Here is a 21,455-nt window from a genome sequence, read left to right as displayed (position 1 = left end):
GGTAGCTACATTCCAACTAGTTTATACACACACTTCCATCTAATTATTCTAATTACTGTAGCATTGCTCATTTCCTGAGCTATTGTTCTGTGCAATGTTTGACAGCTGGCAGGTTCCACTCCAGAGATGTCTGCATTTGACCTTGGGGTAAAACATTTCTGTTCTGATCACTACTTCTCCAGGGATGAGACTATGTGACCTTTCTCGCATTTAACAGTAAAGTCACTTTCTTACAATTAGCCCTTGAGTATCTGCTGTAGAGTGATATCTGACTCTGTATGCTGTGTTTCACCCTGAAGGTGATTGCTCTGCATACTGACTCCTGACATGAGGGTGTTTTTGTTTGTTTGTTTTAATTTCACTGCAGGCTGGAAGTCCAACCTCTGTCTCTGCCCCTCATAGCTTCTCTCGGACTTCTGTTACACCATCCAACCAGGACATCTGCAGGTAAAATGTGCCATTTGCATGCCTACAGTGAGGCTCAGACAAGGTTCGAATTAGGGAAAAACAAAACTGAAAAAGCATGTCCATGGGGAAGTAAGCGATGCGGGGTTCCCACTTGAAGCATCCCATTTGTTTGACTCGACTGCTGTCTAACACTGCTTTATTAAATCCTATTGACTGTTTGGCTCTGCTATGTTTGCCATTCCCACACTAGCTGTAATTCTCGTTTCTTCACTTTTAATTATACATGTTCTCTTTTTTAATTGTTTTTTGTTTTTTTTTACTTTCTGTGCTTTTATTCCACTATTCTGCATGCAGTTCCAGTGCAGTGTTTTCTGAGTGTTGTCATCACAGTCCAGTGCAGTCTGCTGTTGTCTTGAAAAATCCGCACTGCCAGAGCCCTCTGACACAAGGGGTCACTGTGACAGTAATCTGTCAGGACACATTACGTGCAGCAAAGAGAAACTCCCGTGGGCAGGATCGGGGCCAGGCACTCAGGTCTGCTAAGAGTGTAAAGCCCACCCGCACCCTGAAATTCTCCAAGTCCCTCAATGACGTGGACCAGAAGGCGCAGAGCACCAGCGAGTGCTTTGATTATGTGGAGCGAACACGCTCAGAAGGCAAACTGACCCTGAATCAAGAGCAGTGTTTAAGGATTAACAAATTTCATCTTAAAGAGAGGAAACCGCTGAATCTCAGGCCTCTTTCTTTTAGCAATTCTAAGCACTCCTATATCCCTTCCCTTTCCAACTACTCAAGTGCATCGGGAGGAGCAGAGAACCACAGCGCTGTACATATCCCCCTGCTGGAGGACAAGGTGGACCATGACTCCTCAAGGAGCAAAAAACTGTTGCGTTACCTTTTTTCCTTCTCCCACACCTCCAGCATCAGCAGCCTGCATAAATTTCACGAACTGGAGAGCTATTCCAGTCACTTCCAAGCTGACAAATCCTCCAGCATGCTGGTGGAAAGCACAGACTTCTGCTCTGATGATATGGGAGATGATGACGTCTTTGAGGACAGCACCTCAGTGAAACTCAAACCAAAAGAGCAGCAGGCACCACTCTGTTCAGTTGAGAAGGACAGTGACCTTGACTGCCCTTCCCCCCTCTCAGAAAAGTTACCCCCTCTGTCCCCTGTGTCTGCATCGGGGGATACCTGCAGGTTGGTTTACCAGAGAACCACCTACCTTTTTAACCCTCCCATGTGCGGTGGTGACTGTTCTGCTTTGCCCTGCCTTTGTGTGTTTTCTGTCTCTTCTTTTACCATGTCACCTTGCTAATACAGTATGTGTGATTTGAAGCATGCAGCCTTCTCTCTGCGGTCCTGCACCCCTCTGATGCACTTAACAAGGCTACTAAGCAAAATAACTTCCTTTGGAGTCAAATAAATTCTCCTAAAATTTATTTCAGGTTTGGGGTTCTGAGATATTTTATGAGTGCCCAAACTGGGAATACTATGAGAGTCACAGCTACGCATCATAAAGGTCAAGCTGAAAACGTCTTAGCTTTTAATGAGCAATGTGTTGTCCTGACACCACTGCTAGTTTGGTCAGAGCGGGGGAATCAGGAGGAAAATAGACTGCTTGAAAATTGCTTGGGAGATTAGATCAATGTAGCTTTAGATTTTTTTCTCCTCAGCAGTTTGTATCCCACCACACTTTTTTATTTGTTACAGGCTTCCTGGTTGTCTTGTTCAAAGGGTATCTGAGTGCTGACTGTTAGTGGTAGGGCTGTGTGATGTCCATAGTGTGAGGTTCAAAAATGATGGGTGTCCTTATTCCAGTTACAGAGGATTAATCACGTGCACAGGTGTCAGGAACAACAAGATCTGGACTGTCTTTATGGTGACTTGTCTGCTGGTCTGCCCTGTCCCACATCAGAAATGTGCTAGAGGAGCAAGAGTCATCAAGTTCAGGAGCAAATGTTTAATCTCTCTCTCTACCTAGCATTTTATTATTCTAGTCTTTCTCCTCCTTAACAGCACTTCCTAAAGCTGCCTTTGTTATTATTTTCCAATATTATTTGATTTCCCCCCTCATTACCACCATATCTAGTTCTGTACTGGCTTACCATCAAGATGCTGTTGTAATCCACCCACGCCTTTATTTCCACTTGCCAGCTATCAGCAAGGTCACAAGAGGCAAGATGCTACACATCAGTATGAGGTTTCAGTAATAGACAGGGATGGCAGCAGGCCAGAATTTACTTCACATATGCTTAGTAACTTGTATTCATTCCCTAAGCTCCTCACCAGCCCCCTTTCAATTCATGACCTCTTCCACATGGTTAGAATGACTTCACAATGCTTGATGCTAACCAGGGGTTGTGTATAAATTGAATCTGGAAATCAATCAAACCAGTCAGCAGCTGATAGTAAGTCTTTATCAGATGTCTTTGCTGTTTGCACAGTTAGGCTGTGAGAAAAACAGGGAATTTTGCAGAGCTGATGCTTCCTTAGCAACTCTTGCTAAGTCAGATTTGGAGAAGCAAAACCATATAAAGTGTTTTGGGGTTCAGATTCAGTACTGTAGTTTTGCACTGTGAATCTGTCTCTTAGGAATTTGCATTGGAATTAATCACTTGTGTAAAATCCAGGCTGTCTAAACTAGTTGTTCATGATCCTGGGGTGGACTGTTTCACCATTGGTATTGGATTTTTTTTTATCTTCTATTTCAGACCGTAGTATATGAGTAGCTGTACCTCTCTGTGCATATTTTGTCTTGGGAAGTGCTGTCTGATCTGTTTAAATGCAATTTGCAGTTAAGTGCTATTGGTCTGGGTGAAACATTGTCATTGCTTGCTCTCTTTTTTCTTTCAGGTACTGCATTTCTGTCAGGCTGTATGTGTGTGCATCATCTGTGAGAAAGCAGCTGTCTAGTCATCTGTGTCTGTGCTTAGTTATTTTGTGCCTGTGTATGTGCTTGTGCAGCAATTGAGTTGTTTAGTTTTAGCTCCTTTGTGGAACACATTCCTTTGATTTATATGTCTCGGGATCCTCAGTGAACATCCTGTGTGATCACAAATATTACATGGCTTTTCCACATCCTTTCTGCTTCCTCTTCTCCTAATGAGCAGCTTTGCTTCTGATCCAGGATATGTCACTGTGAAGGAGATGATGAGAGCCCTTTGATTACCCCCTGTCACTGTACGGGCAGCCTTCACTTTGTGCACCAGGCCTGCCTGCAGCAATGGATCAAGAGCTCGGATACGCGATGCTGTGAACTGTGCAAGTATGAGTTCATCATGGAGACAAAACTGAAGCCTTTGAGAAAGGTAGGCACAGGACCTGCTTCCCCAAGAACATGCTTTGTTAAACAGAGATCCACTCTGGAACAGGCTGTGCCCATGAGCCTGCAGCACCCACCATGTGTTTATTAATGGTTTTGTGGCTCCTTAGTAAGTCTGGTCAGTCTTGTATAGGTATAGAAGGATTTGAATTAACACTCACCCTGGCAAAATAAACATCACTGGAATCCAGCTCTGATAACAGCTGTTACAGCTCAGCAGTTTTCTGTGTGTATATGTGTAAATATATATGTCCATGCAACAATCTGCTTTTTTTCTTTAGATTTTAGAGCACAAAACTTTACAGTTACCAGTATTTTTTTTTAATGGGGAACTTTGTATTACTATTAGCTGTTTTAGTTTGTAGCTCTAAGATCCACATGGCTTTTATATTCTCTTCAAAATACAAGGGTTTTCCATTAAATTTACTTTAAATCACACTTCTTGGATGTAATTTGGCTAAAATTTGTAGCTTTCCTTTTCTCTTTAAAGGATCAAACTTAGTGAAAATAATACATTGTAAGTAGAAGTAGAAGGTGGTTCCCTGTTAAATGTGTTTTCATTTTTACCTTTTCTTAGGCTGTGAATGACTACAACCTGTATTTTTGTTTAATAAATAAGTGACTTTCATAAATCTGGTGACTTAAAGTATAGATGCTAAGATCAGTTTTGTGCTTCTATCCTCATTTTGTTCTCCCCCATCCTGTGAGCTTTCAATGTCAGTTGTCCTGACATCAGGATTTTGAGATGGAAGTCACTGGTATTCTTAGCACAGACAAATCTTGCCATATCTAACAAAGTGGAAGAGGTTAATAACGATGACCTCAGTCTGGAACTAGAATAAATGAGAAACATTAAATTCAGTTATGATGAGCCTAAATCATGTAGGGTGAGAATTTTGGACTGCAGCTATTCAAAAACTGTTATGAGAACGTGTCCAAATCCTAGAAGTGACTTCTAACAGAAAATAGAGCAGATTTCAAACACTTCTTATTTTTTTCAGAGACGTGTACTGTCTGCAAAGTGTAGAGCTTAGCATGTCCAGTGGAGAGGATGTCCTTTGCTTATGACTGTGGTGGATCATTGCCTTCTAAAAATGCAGATTTTTGCTTCATAGCCCCTTGGCACAGAGTGTAGTTGTTTCTGAGCTGCAGAATTGGTCATCATAAGCTCTGTTGTCTGCACAGACAATACTTTGCACAGCCCAACAGTAGGACAGGAAAGAAATTACACTAGAGAATCCAAAGAAAAGTTGCTATAGTTGTCAGTTGACTGCTTGTTTTTTTCTGTGCTCACGCTGCCTGAAGTGGGTGGTGAACATTTTCTGAATATTTGTTCCCTGTGGAAAAAAAAAATAATGTGCACCTTCAGAAATGAGTCACTCAACATCATTAGTTATATCTGAACAGGTCATCTGTGGGAAGCAGACAAGTTGCCAGAAGGTAGGGATAGAGCCATAAATAGAAGGAGTTTGCCTCTCAAATACATATAAAGAGTCCTTTTAGAGGTTCAACTGCAGCAAAAAGCTAAGATGCCTCTGTATCTTCAACTCAGCCCTTATGGTAGCCTTTCAGTCAGGAGAAAACAGCCTGGAAGTGGTGAGTATGATCAGGATGGGACAAATAATAGGGCTTCTTCTTGTCTGTAGGGTAGAAATGGAATTAAACTACCTTGGCATCTTAAAGTTGTATTGAAGCATTGGGCTGTTCAAACACTTTAAGTTACTAAGGGAAGAGAGTGAGAACAAAATGTGTCATGGCTCAAATGAAGACACGGGCAGACAAAAGAGAGATGCTTAATTTCAAAATTTCAATTCTCTTTTTGAATTCAATTTTCATTTTGAAAAAAAGAGACATTATATCTAATTTTTCTCCTGGGCTTTTTTTATTGTTGTTTGTTTTAAGAACGCTTGAAAAGTCCAGAACTGCTGACTATTTTAAGTGGGAAATGGCACATGCTGTGTCATCAGAATAATACAGCATAATACAGAATAATACAGATTTGAGTTTCCTCTCTGGGCTAGTGTGCAATTTGCAGAATATTTTCTGTTTTGCTTTGCAGTCATCTCTCTTGAAGCAGTGAGGTGGTGCAAGCTGGTTTTGTGACTGTGGAGCCAGCAGTTCACAGGAGGTATTGTCCAGCAGAGGAGCCCAAGCTGTGGAACAGAAAAGAGAACTGTAAATTAGTCAAAGCACAGGTCCTCCTGGCTCTGCAAAAGCATTTGCAAATAGATTTAACATGGGTTTTTTTGGCAAAATAATTTGATTAATTTGTACATTCTGTAAAAAGGCAACACTTTTTTATAGAAGCAAAAGCGATTTTCTATTTGCAACATGCAAAGGGAATGTTTTGTCCAATCTTTTTCTAAAATGATTGAAAAATGCAGCTTTCTAGTACAACAAGTCTAGCATATAATTCCTGGAAGTACTCAATTCTTTTGCCATGATGAGGTTTGGATGCCCATATAACTGGAAGTGTGGCTTGGGCTGGACAAAGAGATGTGTCTGTTGTCAGCACAGAGATGATCACAAAGTCTCTGTCTCATGTTTCAACCATTCTCATTTTTGTAGCAGTGGAAGCAATAATTCAACATAATGGATGATTTCAATCATACCATTCAGGTCATCCCCACCCCCTTCCACATTATGCCTCCTTTTTGAAGTCCTCTTTTTCTACAATTTTTTCTATGAGGTATCAAATGCACCTTTTTGTGCATGAGATGTTTATATGTCATGTATTTTGTGAAAGTGTGAGAAAAGCCTGTCATAACTCTCTTCCAAGCAGATATGCTGAGGGATGTGTGTCCCACATGCAAAAACTTTCCTCATATACATAGGCAAAATTACAGAAAAGAAATTTTAAACACAGCTTCTGGGTGTCCCAGGTATGTCTGGCATATTATAAGCATCTATAATAATTTTCATTTTTCTGGTTTCCTTGTATCTTTCTGAAGGTACATAGGCCTGATGTTGTGGTTTTGTTTTGGGCTATATAAGCATTATTGATAGATGCAGGTCTGGGGATTTAATTTGCTGCATCCTCTCACTTAGAAAAGCTGTCTCCCCCATTCTGTATATTCTTAGGGCATATGTATTTAAGTGCACTTGAAACACTGAAAATAAAGTGTGAGTGTCGCTGCTATAAGTGGTGTTAAATACAAGTGGAGATTGAATGAAACCCCCAGAGGCAGGAGGTGAGAGCTGAACAGCCATGGGACTCTGAGAGCTCACCATGAGGTGTCTTTACACACCCTGGTCAGTGAAATCCTGTGTCACTTCCATTGTTCTGTTGAATGCCTCCCTGAGCAAGGGTACCCAGTCTCACTGGAGATGCTCAGCTGCAGCTGTGGGTACCTGCTGCCGAGTGGGGAACCCAGGAAGGAGCAGCCCTGCTTGGGGCCCTCTGTGCTGGAGCTGCCCCTGTGTGGGTAAGCAGGGTGTGATGACATTGTCCTGAGGCGCCGGGTGGGAGTGAGCACTGAGTCCCCTCTGGCAGCAGGATGGCTCCTGTCACAGCAGGGTGAGCTGCCAGCCATCACACACTGCTGTGACCAAAGCAATGATGCCATCTGACTTTTAGAATCCCTGTTAGGAGGAAACTGGTCTCCTGCCTGTCTTTTGTTCTTATCAATGTTCTCTTTTCATACTCTCTAGTAACTACAATAAACTCCTAATCTCTTGCTCTGGTTCCTGGTTTCTTGCCAGTGGGAGAAGCTGCAGATGACAGCCAGCGAGAGGAGGAAGATCATGTGCTCTGTAACATTCCATATCATTGCCATCACCTGCGTTGTGTGGTCTCTCTATGTCCTGATAGACAGGACTGCTGAAGAGATTAAACAGGGACAAACTACCGGTATGTTACTTGCTTATCTTCACACTTATTCTCTTGGAATAATTATTTATCCTGATTGCAAAGAGGATGTGGAACATAAGTGTTAAACTTAAACTAGTCAGCTTTACCCTGGTGTTGGGTTGGTTTAAAAGCACAGTTCTAAAATTACTTAGTTAAATTAGTAAATTAACCAGTGAATTAATCTGTGGGTACTTTTAAAATCTATTTCAGGTCAATTTAGCAGTTGTGAAATGCATGGATATGAGAGCTAATCCACTGTTGCCAGACACAAAGTTGCACTGCCTCAGCAAATTTAGGTCTAAATTTGCAGATAAGGATATAAGCATTTGTTTGCTGCTATGACTACCTTTAAACTGGGCAAAACTGGAACAGTTTTTAAAAAGAGAAGAAGTAAGAGGAACCTAAGTTCAAATCTATGAGGTAAATCAACAGGGTTTTCTTTCCACCCAGTCATCTGTGGGGTGGGTTAGTCATCAGTGAGAGCCGTGTTAGGCTGGGGAAACTTTTACGAGTGATTGCACTTGAAGCAGAAGAAATTCAAGTTGAATATTAGGACTCCAATTTGCACAACTGACATAAGATACTTGCAGTTTTATCAAGGGCTGCCACCCCAGTGCACAGGTACCTTAACTTCTTGAATAGAAGGTTTTCTTTAGTATGTCAGCAGTAAACATACCAAGCTGAAATGTGTTGCTCAGGTATGCTGGGCTGCAGATTTGCAGCTGTCACGAAACTCTTCCTCAGGCAGCTGAGCCTTAAGGTGGGGATAGAATGGATGGAAGCTGTTAGAAGGTAAGATGTCCTTGCTTACAGAGCACTGCATGCCAACTAGACGTGCAGCTGGAAAATGTTCTGCCCGTGATTGAACAGTGCCCTTTGGCAAGGTGGTTGAGCACCGATAAACCTGTAAATACACAGAGCTGTTACAGTCTCTTCAGAGCAGAATCACTTGAAATTAAAAAGTCATCCTCTCATTTCTCATTTAGGCTATAGTTGCATTGTTCACAACTTCAGTCAGGAAGCTGCTTTCAATGAAATCTTTTAGTTTCTGTTCCATCCAGCCCCATTTCTTCCATGAATAGTGAACATTATTGGCCTTTCTAAAGTGTATGGTTTCCATATGATAATGAAAATTATATGTTTTCAGAGATTTATCATCTCCAGGTTATTTTTTCCTGTAAATATATTAGATGAACATAACTAGGAGGAATGTTGTGAATATTTGGTATGTATTACAATGCTTTCTTTCCTTCTTTCATTTGGATTCTAAGTCCATGGAGTGCTGTAATGAGCTGAGGGATGCAGGAAGTGTGTGTAGATATATATTCATGTCCACACAGGCGCAAGCCTCTGCTGTCACTGCCTACAGACAGCATCGATAGCTCACCTTTGAATCAGAGGGTCAGACATGAATCACAAGTGGGATTTCATCAGTAGTAGGGCTGCAATGCCCTTTGTATTTTGGCACTAAATATTTTAGTATCCTCCCTCACTGCTGTATCCTCCCTTTAATATCCTCCCTCACTACCGTGCATTTCCAAAGCAACACCAGTCTTGTATCTTGGTTAAAACTCCGAAGAGTTGGAAAGTTATGATTTTATTCTCTGAAAAACCTGATAATGCTTGATTCAGCATAGTTTCATATCCATCTTGTGATGGCACTTATTTTAAAGAGGCTGGATGAATACAGGACTTATGTAAGCAGAATATGTATAAAATGAATAGTTTTTAATTTAAAAGTGGTTGATAGAAATGTAACAAGATCCACTGTCTAAATGTTCAAGCTAGACAAATTTAGGCAAAAAGCGATGGTGGTAGTTTTTAAGGACAGAGGGTAAGCTTGGAATGCTTCAGCATGCTTCTCCAGCACTCGCAGTTTTGTGTCAGGGGAGATGCTCTAGTTCAGGTACAAGTTACTGAGTGGATGCAGATAAAATTTTCCTCGTCTGCATAACGAGGAAACAAACATGTTTTTTTTTCCTCGTCTGCATAACAAACATGTCAAGCTATATGGTAACAATCATTCCTTTATGTCTCCATGTGCTGTGTGATCACAGAGTGGAACAGACTTGTTGGGTCACTGAGTTGAGTCTCTGCTATGAAGAGGAAACCATGCCATAGAATCCCTTTCATAATTTGATCCAGTCTTTGTTTAAAAACAGGTGTAAAAGGACCTAAGCATATTACTGGTGGTTGCCTTGGCTCTGTGATTGTACTGCATCAAGGCTCAGACACAGAAAATCAGTTGTTTTGTTTTTTTCTCTGGTGGGGAAGAATGTGATACGTGAAGCAGAAGTCTGTGTGTTTGACTCGAAGAGGAAAAAAAAAAGCCAGACAGGAAAAATTGCAAAATAAGAATAGCTGGCATGACCCAAACTCTGTGACAGTTTCCTTACAGTACATTTTTGAAAGATCCAGTTTAGTCCAGCTTAAGAAGGTTTGGCTGTAGTAAATTAAGCTACTTACATAAAGTTTGGAAACCCAACAAGACCTCTATATAAGAATACCCTCCTGGAGAGGTGATAGGATAATTTCCAGGGCCTGCTGTTTGACTGGCAATTTCTGAGATGAATTTAATTCTTCTTTTTATTTTTTTACTTCCAGGTATTCTAGAGTGGCCATTTTGGACTAAGCTGGTAGTTGTGGCCATTGGTTTCACTGGAGGACTTCTGTTCATGTATGTACAATGCAAGGTGTACGTACAGCTGTGGAAGAGACTTAAAGCTTATAACCGAGTAATATATGTACAAAACTGTCCAGAAACTAGCAAAAAGAATATTTTTGAAAAACCTGCACTAATGGAGCCAAACTTCGAAAGTAAAGAAATGTTTGGAGTTCACCATTCAGACACAAACTCTTCACATTACACAGAGCCAGAAGACTGTGCTGCAGAAATCCTTCATGTCTGATTGCTAGCTGGAAGGGGTATTTCCATATGTCCTTGAAGATTTGAATATCATTTGTTTACTGCAAACTGCTCTACCTTTTTAACATCAGCAAACAGCTGAGGGCTAGCGGATGAATTTTTTACATTTGTTTTTTTGTTGAAATTTTTTTAAATCCCTTAGGCATATCTGTCAATGTCATCATGGTGGCATACCTCTCAACATTTTGTGTCTCATACTGGCTGATTAAAGAGCCATAGGATGAGGTATTCACAGGGTAGAATGAGCCTTGGGTTTGGTATTAAGGAAGTCGCTAGCGAGCTGTCACCAACTTCATGGAGTCTGTTACTTTGGAACATGATTCTCAAGTCATTCTGGAGGATGTGTAGTGTGGGGTTGGTTGGTTGGTGTGTTCTTTATGTGAGATGAAGGAGGTTGTCCCAGACAGTGAGAGAAAGGAGAGGGAGTCTAATCTACCACTAACACTGCCACTAACATTGTGTCTCAAGCAGCAGGTGTAAAATTTTGCTTTACATATTGCGATGAGACTTACAAAGCATATAGCACTTTTAAAATCTTTATTTTGTGATATGTATGTCAAATGAGAATGAAACTTGAAAGAATGTGTCATTTTTGAAACATTTCTTAATTCTTTACCCCATCTATTCTTCTGAAACATAAACCTCTTGCCTTATGAAAAAAAAAATTTAAATTTCAGTCTGTGATTTCCCACACATGCCCACATTATCTTACTAAACGTAACACTAAAAAATTCTGCCTCTTTGGGTTTCCTTTGAGGAGCAATTTTCTTCAAAGGATATTGCACTTGTGACTTGTGTATGAGGAGTAGTGGATGTGTACAATGTTTGTTTTCAGTGGTTTCAGTGTTCTGTTTTGGGGATTGGTTTTGATTTTTTTTTTCCCAACAGGTCAGACCCTCAACATACCTGTGCATATATACCTGAAGTAGCTTTCATACCAAACCATTGGCAAAGGGTTTGTTGCTGTATTGATAAAAATGTGAGCTGTTACAGAAAAAAAGGAAACTTAGTCAATACAGCTGAAACTGGTTTTCTTTCTTTAGTGCTGTGTCATGTGTGAATTACCCAAGAATTTGATGTTGTCAGAGGAGATGCTGACATACAAGTCTAGGAAGTAAATATCACATTAAGTGGATAAATTTAAAAACACCTGCTTGATGTGATGCACTGTGTGGTCAGAGAATAGTATATATCTGTGCTTTTGAATTTAGGACTGGCTTTTTAATCAGTCAGCTTTCATGCAAAGAGAGGGACAGCTTTAAAATCTGTTTGCAAGGCTTTTAGTTGCCCAAAGCCTGGGGTGTCTGCAGTTGATTTGTTTGTCCAGTCTGTTTCACTGCACCACTGTCCAGCTTTAAGCCCTCATTTAACCAAAGTCTCAGTGTGACTAGAGCAGAAACGAAGCCCCATGAAAAGTCAGCACATGAGGCATCTGCATTTGAAAGCTGACTTTCCCTACCTGAGCCCTGTCTAAATCTCTGTCAAGTCAATGATGATAATATGGCTGGTTTTAGTAGGAGTTGCCTGGACTTCTCAGGTAAAAGTTTCTGTTTACTTGTTGAGATAGTGAACTAAATTCTTAGCTCTAGTTCAAGTTTCACTTAGTATTTTTGAAGTACAACTTTGGGTACAGTTTTTCGTAGTAAAAGCAGCTGCTTTAAGACTTCTTAAAATATAACAGTAAGAGATCAGGGATTTTTTCCTTAAAATGTAATATTAATTTATTTCTAAATCAATATTTTAATAGAAGGCAGAGAAGGGACTCTGGTAAGAGAACACTTATCCCAGTGGTTTCTAGAAGCTGTTAGAGGAAAAGCACGTGTGCCTCTGTCACTTCATGCTTGAAGCTTACTGTCTGTGATCTTCATGAACAATGTGGTACCTTGTTCTTGAGATGTGTTAAAACATCCAGACCTCTGGGCAGTCCTGGTAAAGCTGCACTGGCATGGATTTGTGTACTGTACTAGCTGTCAGGATGTCCCATGCTTAAGTGATACAGGCAGATAAACCCTGCATTCCCTGCTAGTATTGGGGCAGTCTTTGTGACCATACACATGCAGAGTTTGTTGCCTGTGCCTGCCATAATTCAAAGTGCAATTACTCAAGACCTTTCCTGAACTCTGCTGTGGGTGATCCTCTTCTATTTTGAGAACCCAGATAATACACTGTCTCGTTTTGTTTTCTGTTTTGTTCTGTGAAAGATTCACTAGATAAACTCAGGTGGGTTAAGTATAAGGTCATGCACACCTTCATGATGTCCTTCTGAAATGCCCAAGTGCACAGGCCTGCCTGTCTGTGAGATGCTCACGTTACAGCTGCGAGGTGCACAGGATCAGCTGCCGAGCGATGCTGTGCACGTGCTCATCCCGTCTGCAGCCGGCGGGTGAAACGAAGATGGACAAGTCCTGTGTGAAACCTGGCTGTTCCCCAGCTCACCTGAGCAGCTCTGGGGTGTGAGCAGTGTTCTGACACGGCCGATGCAATGAAGATGGACAAGTCCTGTGTGAAACCTGGCTGTTCCCCAGCTCACCTGAGCAGCTCTGGGGTGAAACACGGCCGATGCAATGCTGTGTGAAACTCCAGCTCACCTGAGCAGCTCTGAGGTGTTCTGACACGCATGCAATGAAGATGGACAAGTCCTGAAACAGCTCACCTGAGCAGCTCTGGGGTGTGAGCAGTGTTCTGACACGGCCGATGCAATGAAGATGGCCAAGTCCTGTGTGAAACCTGGCTGTTCTCCAGCTCACCTGAGCAGCTCTGAGGTGTGAGCAATGTTCTGACATGGCCGATAGATACAGCACACTGTAACTTGCCGGTTCTGCTTCAGTCACTGTTGTACATGATTCTAGGTGAAACATTGCAAAATCTCATTCAGTGTTTTGGAAGCTGCATGTGGAATGTTCCAGGTGTTGTTCAGTGTATTCAGGGTACTGAAGGTTTCTGCTGTGCCCCTGAGTATCTTAACTTGTAAAGAAAAATCTTCTCCAGCAAAATCACCCGGGGAAAAATACTTGTGAATGAAAATGTTTTAGCCAGTGTTGCTGCTAACAATTCCCTCTCCCAACAGTTCTTTTTGGAATGAAAATTAAGGCCTATTATTTAAACTCTTTATACTGCTTAGGAATGCTCATACCAGGAAAAGCTGCAGAAGAGATCCATCTGTCAGGGGGTTTCATTTATTCTGGTGACATTTCTCATGCTGATTCTTGCTTGGTGTTAATGGTGGGCTTCTGGAGATGCAGTTCTCTGCTTCTGCATGGTGCCATCAAATGTTTGAGAAGGCTGAATGGTGCTTTTCTCTTCTTTCTCCTCAAGAAGATATTGTTGACTTTTTTCAGCTTCCAGCTGTGAGGCACTGATGCCAGCTCAGGTGAGCTCTGTCCTTTCCATTCAGATGTCAGTAAGGGGAGCAATCACCCCCTGTTAGATCAGGCTTTCTAGTACTTCCTTCTGGCAGCTTTTGAAATGACTGAAATAAAAGCCTGGTCCTTGTACCTTGGCCAATGTTAGCTTGGGTTACCGTGAGACTTTCCTGAGACCAGAATTTAAGTAGGAGAGAGCATAGGCTTAATGCCATGTGCTACAGTCCCTTCCCCAGACTGCCAGAGCCTTTGCTGACATGTCCAATACCCCAGATAATCGACCCCATTCTATTGACAGCACTCCTGTCCAAAAAGACACCATCTGGGCCAAGAAAATTCCCCTGCTGTGTCACATTTGATGAATCTGCCAGGTCATGAACATGCATGATGTTAGAAATATAGGTGTGTGCTGCAGAAGGTTGATCCTGTTTAAGAGCTGATGAGATACTAAATTCCTGTGGATTCTCAGGACTTTTTTCAACTGTAAGCCTGTGTTTTGGGAGTGAGAGTGGTGTTTAAAAAGAGATGGCCAGACCCTGGGACAGTTCCCTCTGGTTGAGTGTCACTGAGATGGGCTTTGCTTCAGCAAGGAGGCATTCAGTGAAGTCTGAATGAGCCTGCGAGCAGTTAGAGAAGTACTGGGCCTCTGTGCTGTACCTGGGAGTTCCTGGCAAGCAGTCATAACTCTGTTCAAGCCAAGCCTCTGTACTGATCAGAGCACGAGGCCCACTTGGTGCTGTAAGGAAGGGGGCTGCTCGGCCTGCCTCTCGTGGGAAACCTTGGAAGTGATGCATGGATATCACCATGCACAGGAGCTGGTTGCTTCTGCCCTGTGTGTGGCAGAATATGTATCTATTGCAAAGTAGGAACCAGGTCCAAATTTCTCCTAAAGCTGATGCGTGTTAAGATACGGATTTCTGGTGTGGTCTGCTCTGGAGACTGGCCAGCAATGAAAGGGGGGAGGTCAGTGACTCTGGGTTGGGTCCCTCTCAGATATGGGTCAAAAAGGGTAAATACAAAAGCAAGGATATTGCTGGCTGGATTTCCTTAGTGTTGTATTAGATACACTAAGAAAATTTCTAAGTGGGACCTTTTATTTTGTGATTATTTTTTAGTTTTGACATATTGCGGTGTCTGTATATTCCAATGAAGTACTGAAAGCACTTGTCTTTGTATAGAAGATAACTGTTTAAAAATTGCAGCTAATCTTGTATTTAGGTAAAACATTTGTAGATAGGTAATTGTATAATGTTGAAGAACTTTACACTGGCATGTGTTGTATAACGTTTATACAAGACACTTCATATTTCTGCAGAATTTTTTAGTTATTAAATTTCTAGTAACTTAATGTATAGTTTTGTATCCTTTCATGTATGTTCGTTTTCTCAGTATTACCACTTGCAGAATTATTTTTAGTTTCTTAAACTGTAATTGGTTATTTGTGTGTGATACACAGGGTTATTGACTGCAGCAATAAAGTGTTTCTATAAAAAAACAGAAAAACCCAACCCCTTATAGTATCCATTTCGTTTGAAAAAGCATGGAGAGAAAAATTGAGTAAGATGATCAAAAACAGAACTTGATGGCTCTTCAGTGTAGCAGAGCAGTGCAGAGTAGCATCCCGTGACAATTTGATGATAAAATGATCCGTAATGATAAAGGCATTGTAACCATTGGAATAATTGGGCAACTCCTTTGATTGCAGGTCCTTTGGCCTCAAATGCAGGAATCATGGGGAGAAGTTTCTGGCTTCTGCCATGAAGGAGGTGGGGAGAGAAATTTCCATGGGCCTTAAAATCTGACTTTCTGGAATCAACACTGCATGGGGCATCAAATGCTTCATATCTGAAGTCAGCATTTTCACATGCATCTGTGTAGAGGTGCACAGCAGAAGATGCTCATTGCTATGATTTTCCTCTAGGAAGAGTATTAATTTTGTGTACAGAAGAGGAAATCTTTAGTAGTTCCAGTAGAATATGTTTCTAGCAACAGTAGGTCAAGGAGACTGCAGGGCTGTGAGAGAGCTTGTTACAAAGGCATACACACCAAAGAGCAAAGACGTGGAGAGTTGTGTCTGTAACAGACACAAGGGGGCTCAAAGAAAAACTTTTCATTTTCCTTTAGGTAAGGAAGAGAAGGAAATCTTAAAGCTGCAACCCTGAAGAGGTGTCTTCCATGCAAAGCAGAAGTCTCTGTCCTACATTCCCTTAGTAAAGAAAGTCTGGCTGTAGTAAATTAAGCTACTTACATAAAGTTTGGAAATCCAACAAGACCTCTATACAAAAATACCCTCCCAGAGAGGTGGTAGGATAATTTTCAGGGCCTGCTGTTTGACTGGCAGTCTCTGAGATGAAAAGCTGATAAATGGTTTAAGGAACAGAGCCCACAAAGCCATCTGGCTGCCAGTTAAAAAGTGTTCCTTGTCTTGGGCTCAGGCATCTCGAGTTAATTATGAATTAACTTACTTCCTCTTGTAAACTGTATTTTCATCTGAAAGAGTATTACTGTCACTGTGTGAAGTGTGTCCATCTCTGAGGCACAGAACAGCATTGGCTCAGCAGCATATGGCACAGTTGTGACTCCAGGAAGAGGATTTTTTCATCTGGTCCCCAGGAAATGGAGCTGGCTGGTGAGTAGTTACTGGCTGGCAGGACCAGCATGACTTTTTTTCTTGGAGCAGGGCAGAAGGAGGTAGTTGGGAAGCAGAAGGGAAGCAGAAAGGAAGCATTTTGCAAGGTCCATGAGTGCCCTGTGGAGTCTATAAAGGTGTCAGAAGATGCAACTCCAGCTGCTGATTCTGAAAACCAAGTCCTCTCTCAAAAGCCTGGCTCGTGCCTGCACTGCTGCAGGACACCTCCCATCCCACTTCCCACAGCCACCCTGTGGACCAGCCTCCTGTCAGCTGCCCCTCCATTCCAGATTTCCCTGTCCCTTATCCACCTCATGCTGTGCTTGTCCTTCTCTTTTCAGTCTACTTGTGCAACCCAAATTTCCTTCCTCTTGCCCCCTTCCTCACTTGCCTCTGGCCAGGCTGGCTGTGAGGGTTGCGCTAGGATGTACCAAACTGCAGACAATGTGTGGTTGGTAGGAATGACCATAGAAGCACCCAGAAGCGACACTGCAAATAAAGGTCTATGTCCCCCTGTGATCCCAGCTCTTCCTGTAAATCCTCTAGGCTCCAGTCTCTGATGTGTAGGATGCTCTCTGACATTTTGGCACTGTATTGTGTACCACAATACAGCAGAAGATGATGATTTTTTACTGCCTTGGGATGGATGTATAACATAAAATCAGGCAAGAATATCTCAATATAGAACAAGAATGGAACAAAGGAAAACTCAGTTCATCTTGGCTAGATGGAAAAAGGAGGCAGAGGAGTTTTTGGGGTTTTTGGGAAAAAAAAAAAAAAGAAATCAAAAGAGCCCTGGACAAAGGAAATAGGAAGCAAATTCAGTGCATTATACAGGGTAGAATAATTAGAAATGTAATATTACTCAGGCAGGGTCGATTGATGGCAAACTTTAGGAATACTCTTTAAAGTGCATTCTAGGAAAAGGCCAGAATGTGTCAGAGGAACTGAGATCTGAAAATAGAGAGTAGACTTTGAGAGTATTAGGGAGATAAATGAAGTTGTCTCAAAGGCTTTAACATCAGAGGAGGGTTTGAAATAACTAAATAAAACAACAGAAGGCTGTACAGAGCAGGGGGTGGGGGAGAAGTTCACTCAGGGTGTGCTCATTAAATCCTGAACCTTCAAGGAATCAGGCTTGCAATTCTTTGCATTTTTAGACTTTGCTAAAACAAATCTCCCAGTGAATTTTGCTGGCACTGCCATGCTGTGCTGGGTTGTTCTGATACTGTCTCAAAGGCCACCTGCAAACAAGGCAGGCCAAGCAGGCTTAGGAGAATGCACCACTGTTAGAGCTGTAGGGTCTGGTGCTGGGACAGCAGGTTCCTTTGTCATGGGAAACAGTTATCCTTGTGGTTGGGAGAGGACAGAAAATGTCTCGGGCTGGTGACTTGATCCCAGCTGTGAGAGCACAGCTGTCTTGGATAGTGTGTCCTACATGATATCTACTTTACTCCTGAGCATCCCAAAAAAACTCACCAAGTACCATTGTCTTCTTCCTACAGATAAACTGAGGTCTCTCTAGAGCTGTGCTTGCCACTTATTTTGCTCTCATGTTTACTTTCTTGCTTTGAAAGTGCTGTATTAAAAAAAGAACTGATTCTAATAGTGGGAATATCTAAACCAGTATTTCCTTATGCCAGCAAGTTGATGGTTTATTTTATCCCATAACTGCTTTCAGGATTATGTTAAATTCATGGTCACATATAAGCAATTGATGTACACCAGAGAAATCAGACGTAAATTAAATTAAACCTTTCTATTGAGCAGCCTTCTTGCAGTCCTAGACAAATCAAGCTGTGATAGAAGTTAGAGGTATTATTTCAAGGATTAATTTGAACCTGCCTGATGTTGCACAAGCCTCTATCAGGACTCTACCTTTGCTTCCTGGGCTTAGGAATTTTGCAGCAGTTTTCAGTCTCTACTGCTGTTCTAATTTTGCAGTTGTCAAATATGCGCAGCACAAAATGATACCTAAAGAGCAGCCACTAATGCAGCTGTATTCCTTGTGTCTGCCTCGTCTGTGGCTCAACGTGTCCCATGCCTTTGCTCTCCCCTCCTCTTTAGCACTATTACCTGCACAGCCTCGAGCAATGGTTTGGGGAGGGGAAACCTGAAAGCACATTGCTTTATGTCTGCCTCCCTCCTCTCCTTAAGTGTAGCTGCACAGCTACATCAGCAGAGGAAGGAGAGGATCTGCACATTGAGGGGAAGTGATGAGGTCAGGCAGTTCCAGATCCCATGGTCCTCTGGGCTGAGAGAAGTGTCCTAACATCATGTTAACTGGGATGAAGGATCCAAGGTACACCAGTCCTTAAAGAGGGTAGGAAGTTCATGGGGATAGAGAGACTGTCAGCCTCTTGCAGTGTGGATGGTCCCTTGCAGAAAAGGTATAAAGATACTGTATTAAGTGTTGATATAGCAGCCCTGTTGGGGGCTGTGAGAGTCAACTGGTGCCAGAATTGCCACTGCCTGGATGGCACAGCAAGGACACTGTGCTGAGCTTTATAGAGTTCCTTTCTGGGCACTGAGGTAGGACAGAGGCAGTTCTATGAACAAGGAGGGTTTTTTCTCCCCATTCTGGCAGCGTAATATGCAATTAACATGCATATGTTCTCAGCTATTAAGCTCATGCCCCTTAGATTATTTATGTAGATTGGGAACTTCTGTAGGCTCTGCTGCTCCTCTCTGTCATTTGTTAATTGCGGCATTGTATCATTCCTCCCTGCTCCCAGTCCTTATTAACATCTCTCAGGAGGGCCATCTGCCTACCCCAACTGCCGGTAACCTCAGGAGGGCTGTAAGATACATGGCATCTTCCCAGAACAACCTTGTTTTTCACTGGCACCGCACAAAGGTAAAGAGGGACAACAGCTGACTTCTGCTGTGAGTTTCCGTGTAGTAAATCTGAGGGATGTTTAGGCAAAGGGGAGCTGTGAGTAAGGAGCAGCAAATCTCTGGCAGAGTAGATGTGGCCTTGCAGGCAGCTGTCCTGCCCCACACTAACATTGAGCCAGACCAGGAACAGCAGCTGCTCACATTTTAAGGTCCTGGTTTCCCAGCTGCCTGCATGTGGCTGCACAGATCCTGCTGCCTTAGTGAAACCCTCTCCAAGAGAGGAGCCAGGTGTTTGTGCACAGGTGGTGCAGGGAACAATTCCTGCTTCCCCAGGGAAAGGGTTGAGAGGGGGTAAGCTGGTAGTGACAGTACAGTGAGGGTCACCTTATGAGTGAGGTAATGTACTCTCTGGATAAAATGTCTGGGTTTGGCTTTTGTGTATCCTGCATTTTGTCTGGCAGGATTTTGACAAAGTGTTTGAAATTATGCCAAAAGTAAAAATTGTCAATAACCTTTTGAATGTGGACCTCATGCTAAAAGTGAGAAGTGCTAAAAGAACAGACTTTAAAAGAGACATAGCTGTGAACAGGCTGGTGAGACAGAGCAAATGCATTCCTACAATTTTCCTGTACAGGACTGAGCTTATCTAGTATTTTTTAATGAGTTTGTAAGAGGAGTTGTAACACTATAGGGAGGGTCACAGTCAATCTTTGTGCAGAAGAGCCTCAAACTGTGTGAAAACAAAACTCATCACTCAGGGGAATCGAATTGTGTTCAAATGCTGCATCAGAGCTGAAATGCAAAGAAATGTGGAAACCCGCTGATCAAGATTTGAACACCACTTTGTTCCATATTTGCAGTGAAAATGAAGGTGTCTAGAAAGGGGCCTTAGGTATGACAAATCTGTTTCTGAAGCACTTGATATGTTAGAAGGGTTTCAGATATCTTTCAATGAAGGCTGTGAACCTAAATTTAGAAACTTTTAAGACTAACAGCTCTTGGGCAAAAATGAAATGGAACTGTGAGTTCTTCGAAATCTTATGTAAAGGGAAGGGGAAAGGAAGGAAGATCTTACTGGGACTATGGTGTGCTTCTGTGTGGTAACACTGTCAATGGAAGTGATCAAAGTGCAGTAGCAAGGATCCCTTGCTGCTTAAATCTCAGGAGGAGAAGTCAGATCTCCAGGCTGGGATTCTGCAACTACCTCAGGTGGGTCATGCAACAGTTGGCCATTTTGCACTTCTGTTTGTTACTTAAACAGTAGCAGCAGACTAGAAATTATTGCTGAGTACTTTTGAATATTTTCTATGTCTATAAAAGCATGTCCTGAATGTGGGAGAGCCTTGAAATCTAAGTCACAATACCAAAAATGCTTAAGTTACTTCTTGACCTGAAGAGACATAGGAGACCTTCCCTGCCTCTTCTGGGTGAGCAGAGCCCAGTATCTTCATGCCTCTGCAAAAGAAAAACAGGATCATTTCAAGGGCAGCACAGGCTGTCCCTGTTGTCCCCATTGGTGTGTAAGCACAACATGTAAATATCTTAAAACATAGGACAGGCTACAGCCTGTCTTGGGAAGCTGAAGCAGAGTCCATAAGCATATCTCGTGATGTGCTCAGCAGTCCCATGGGCACAAGGCGCTTTGCAACTGGACTTGCCAGAACAGAGGCAGGCACAACCAGCAACAACTTCCAACTTTAGTTGGCTTTAATTGCTCACTTCCTCTGTATTTGAAGGTTGCTGCCTCACCTGTGGGCAGAGCGCCTCATACTGAAAGTGCTACCAAAGTATGATTTGGTTAGTTACCATCATACGCTAATTAATCCAGCACAGAACTTCAGCTCTAACTGTACCACAAGTAAAGCACTCCTGAGGTGGTTTTAGTTTAGCTTGTTGTGCATATCCATCAGTAAAGATTCACAAGAGCCAGAGACCAGCTAGGCCAAGTGCCTGACCACAAAGAAATGCAGAGCTGGGTTTGGTCACAGAGCAATGATGAAAGGACACAGATGAGCAAAAGCACAGCTCAGCTCCTCTCAGCACAGTATCATGCAGCTGCTGCTACAGCAGCACAGAGGAAGATTATCAGTGAGATAACAGGGTTGGCACCATGTAGT

At 42.3% G+C, this 21,455-nt stretch overlaps 1 protein-coding gene and 1 long non-coding RNA gene across 6 annotated transcripts in view; one reads left to right on the top strand and one right to left on the bottom strand.

The window, feature by feature from the left end:
• Positions 1-13,051, top strand: part of MARCHF8 (membrane associated ring-CH-type finger 8) — an 83,256-nt gene extending 70,205 nt beyond the window's left edge. For 2 of the 5 annotated variants that reach the window (XM_038140042.1, XM_038140043.1), the window contains exons 4-8: positions 368-447; positions 763-1,608; positions 3,539-3,719; positions 7,436-7,583; positions 10,188-12,170. In XM_038140042.1, the coding sequence (XP_037995970.1) occupies positions 368-447; positions 763-1,608; positions 3,539-3,719; positions 7,436-7,583; positions 10,188-10,492 (1,560 nt within the window). In that variant the 3' untranslated portion in view covers positions 10,493-12,170. Of the gene's footprint in view, positions 1-367; positions 448-762; positions 1,609-3,538; positions 3,720-7,435; positions 7,584-10,187 lie in introns of all 5 variants that reach the window. The other 3 variants (XM_038140044.1, XM_038140045.1, XM_038140047.1) reach the window with 2 other exon arrangements.
• LOC119702284 lies at positions 12,060-20,795 on the bottom strand. Its single transcript, XR_005257303.1, has 2 exons — positions 13,163-20,795; positions 12,060-13,039 (listed from the first exon to the last, which is right to left on the bottom strand). It is a non-coding gene; the product is annotated as an uncharacterized LOC119702284 (long non-coding RNA).
• Positions 20,796-21,455: the final 660 nt, after the last annotated feature.

This window comes from Motacilla alba, chromosome 6 (assembly GCF_015832195.1).
Source record: "Motacilla alba alba isolate MOTALB_02 chromosome 6, Motacilla_alba_V1.0_pri, whole genome shotgun sequence".
Lineage (NCBI taxonomy): Eukaryota > Metazoa > Chordata > Aves > Passeriformes > Motacillidae > Motacilla > Motacilla alba.
This window is presented reverse-complemented; position numbering and strand designations above follow the sequence as displayed.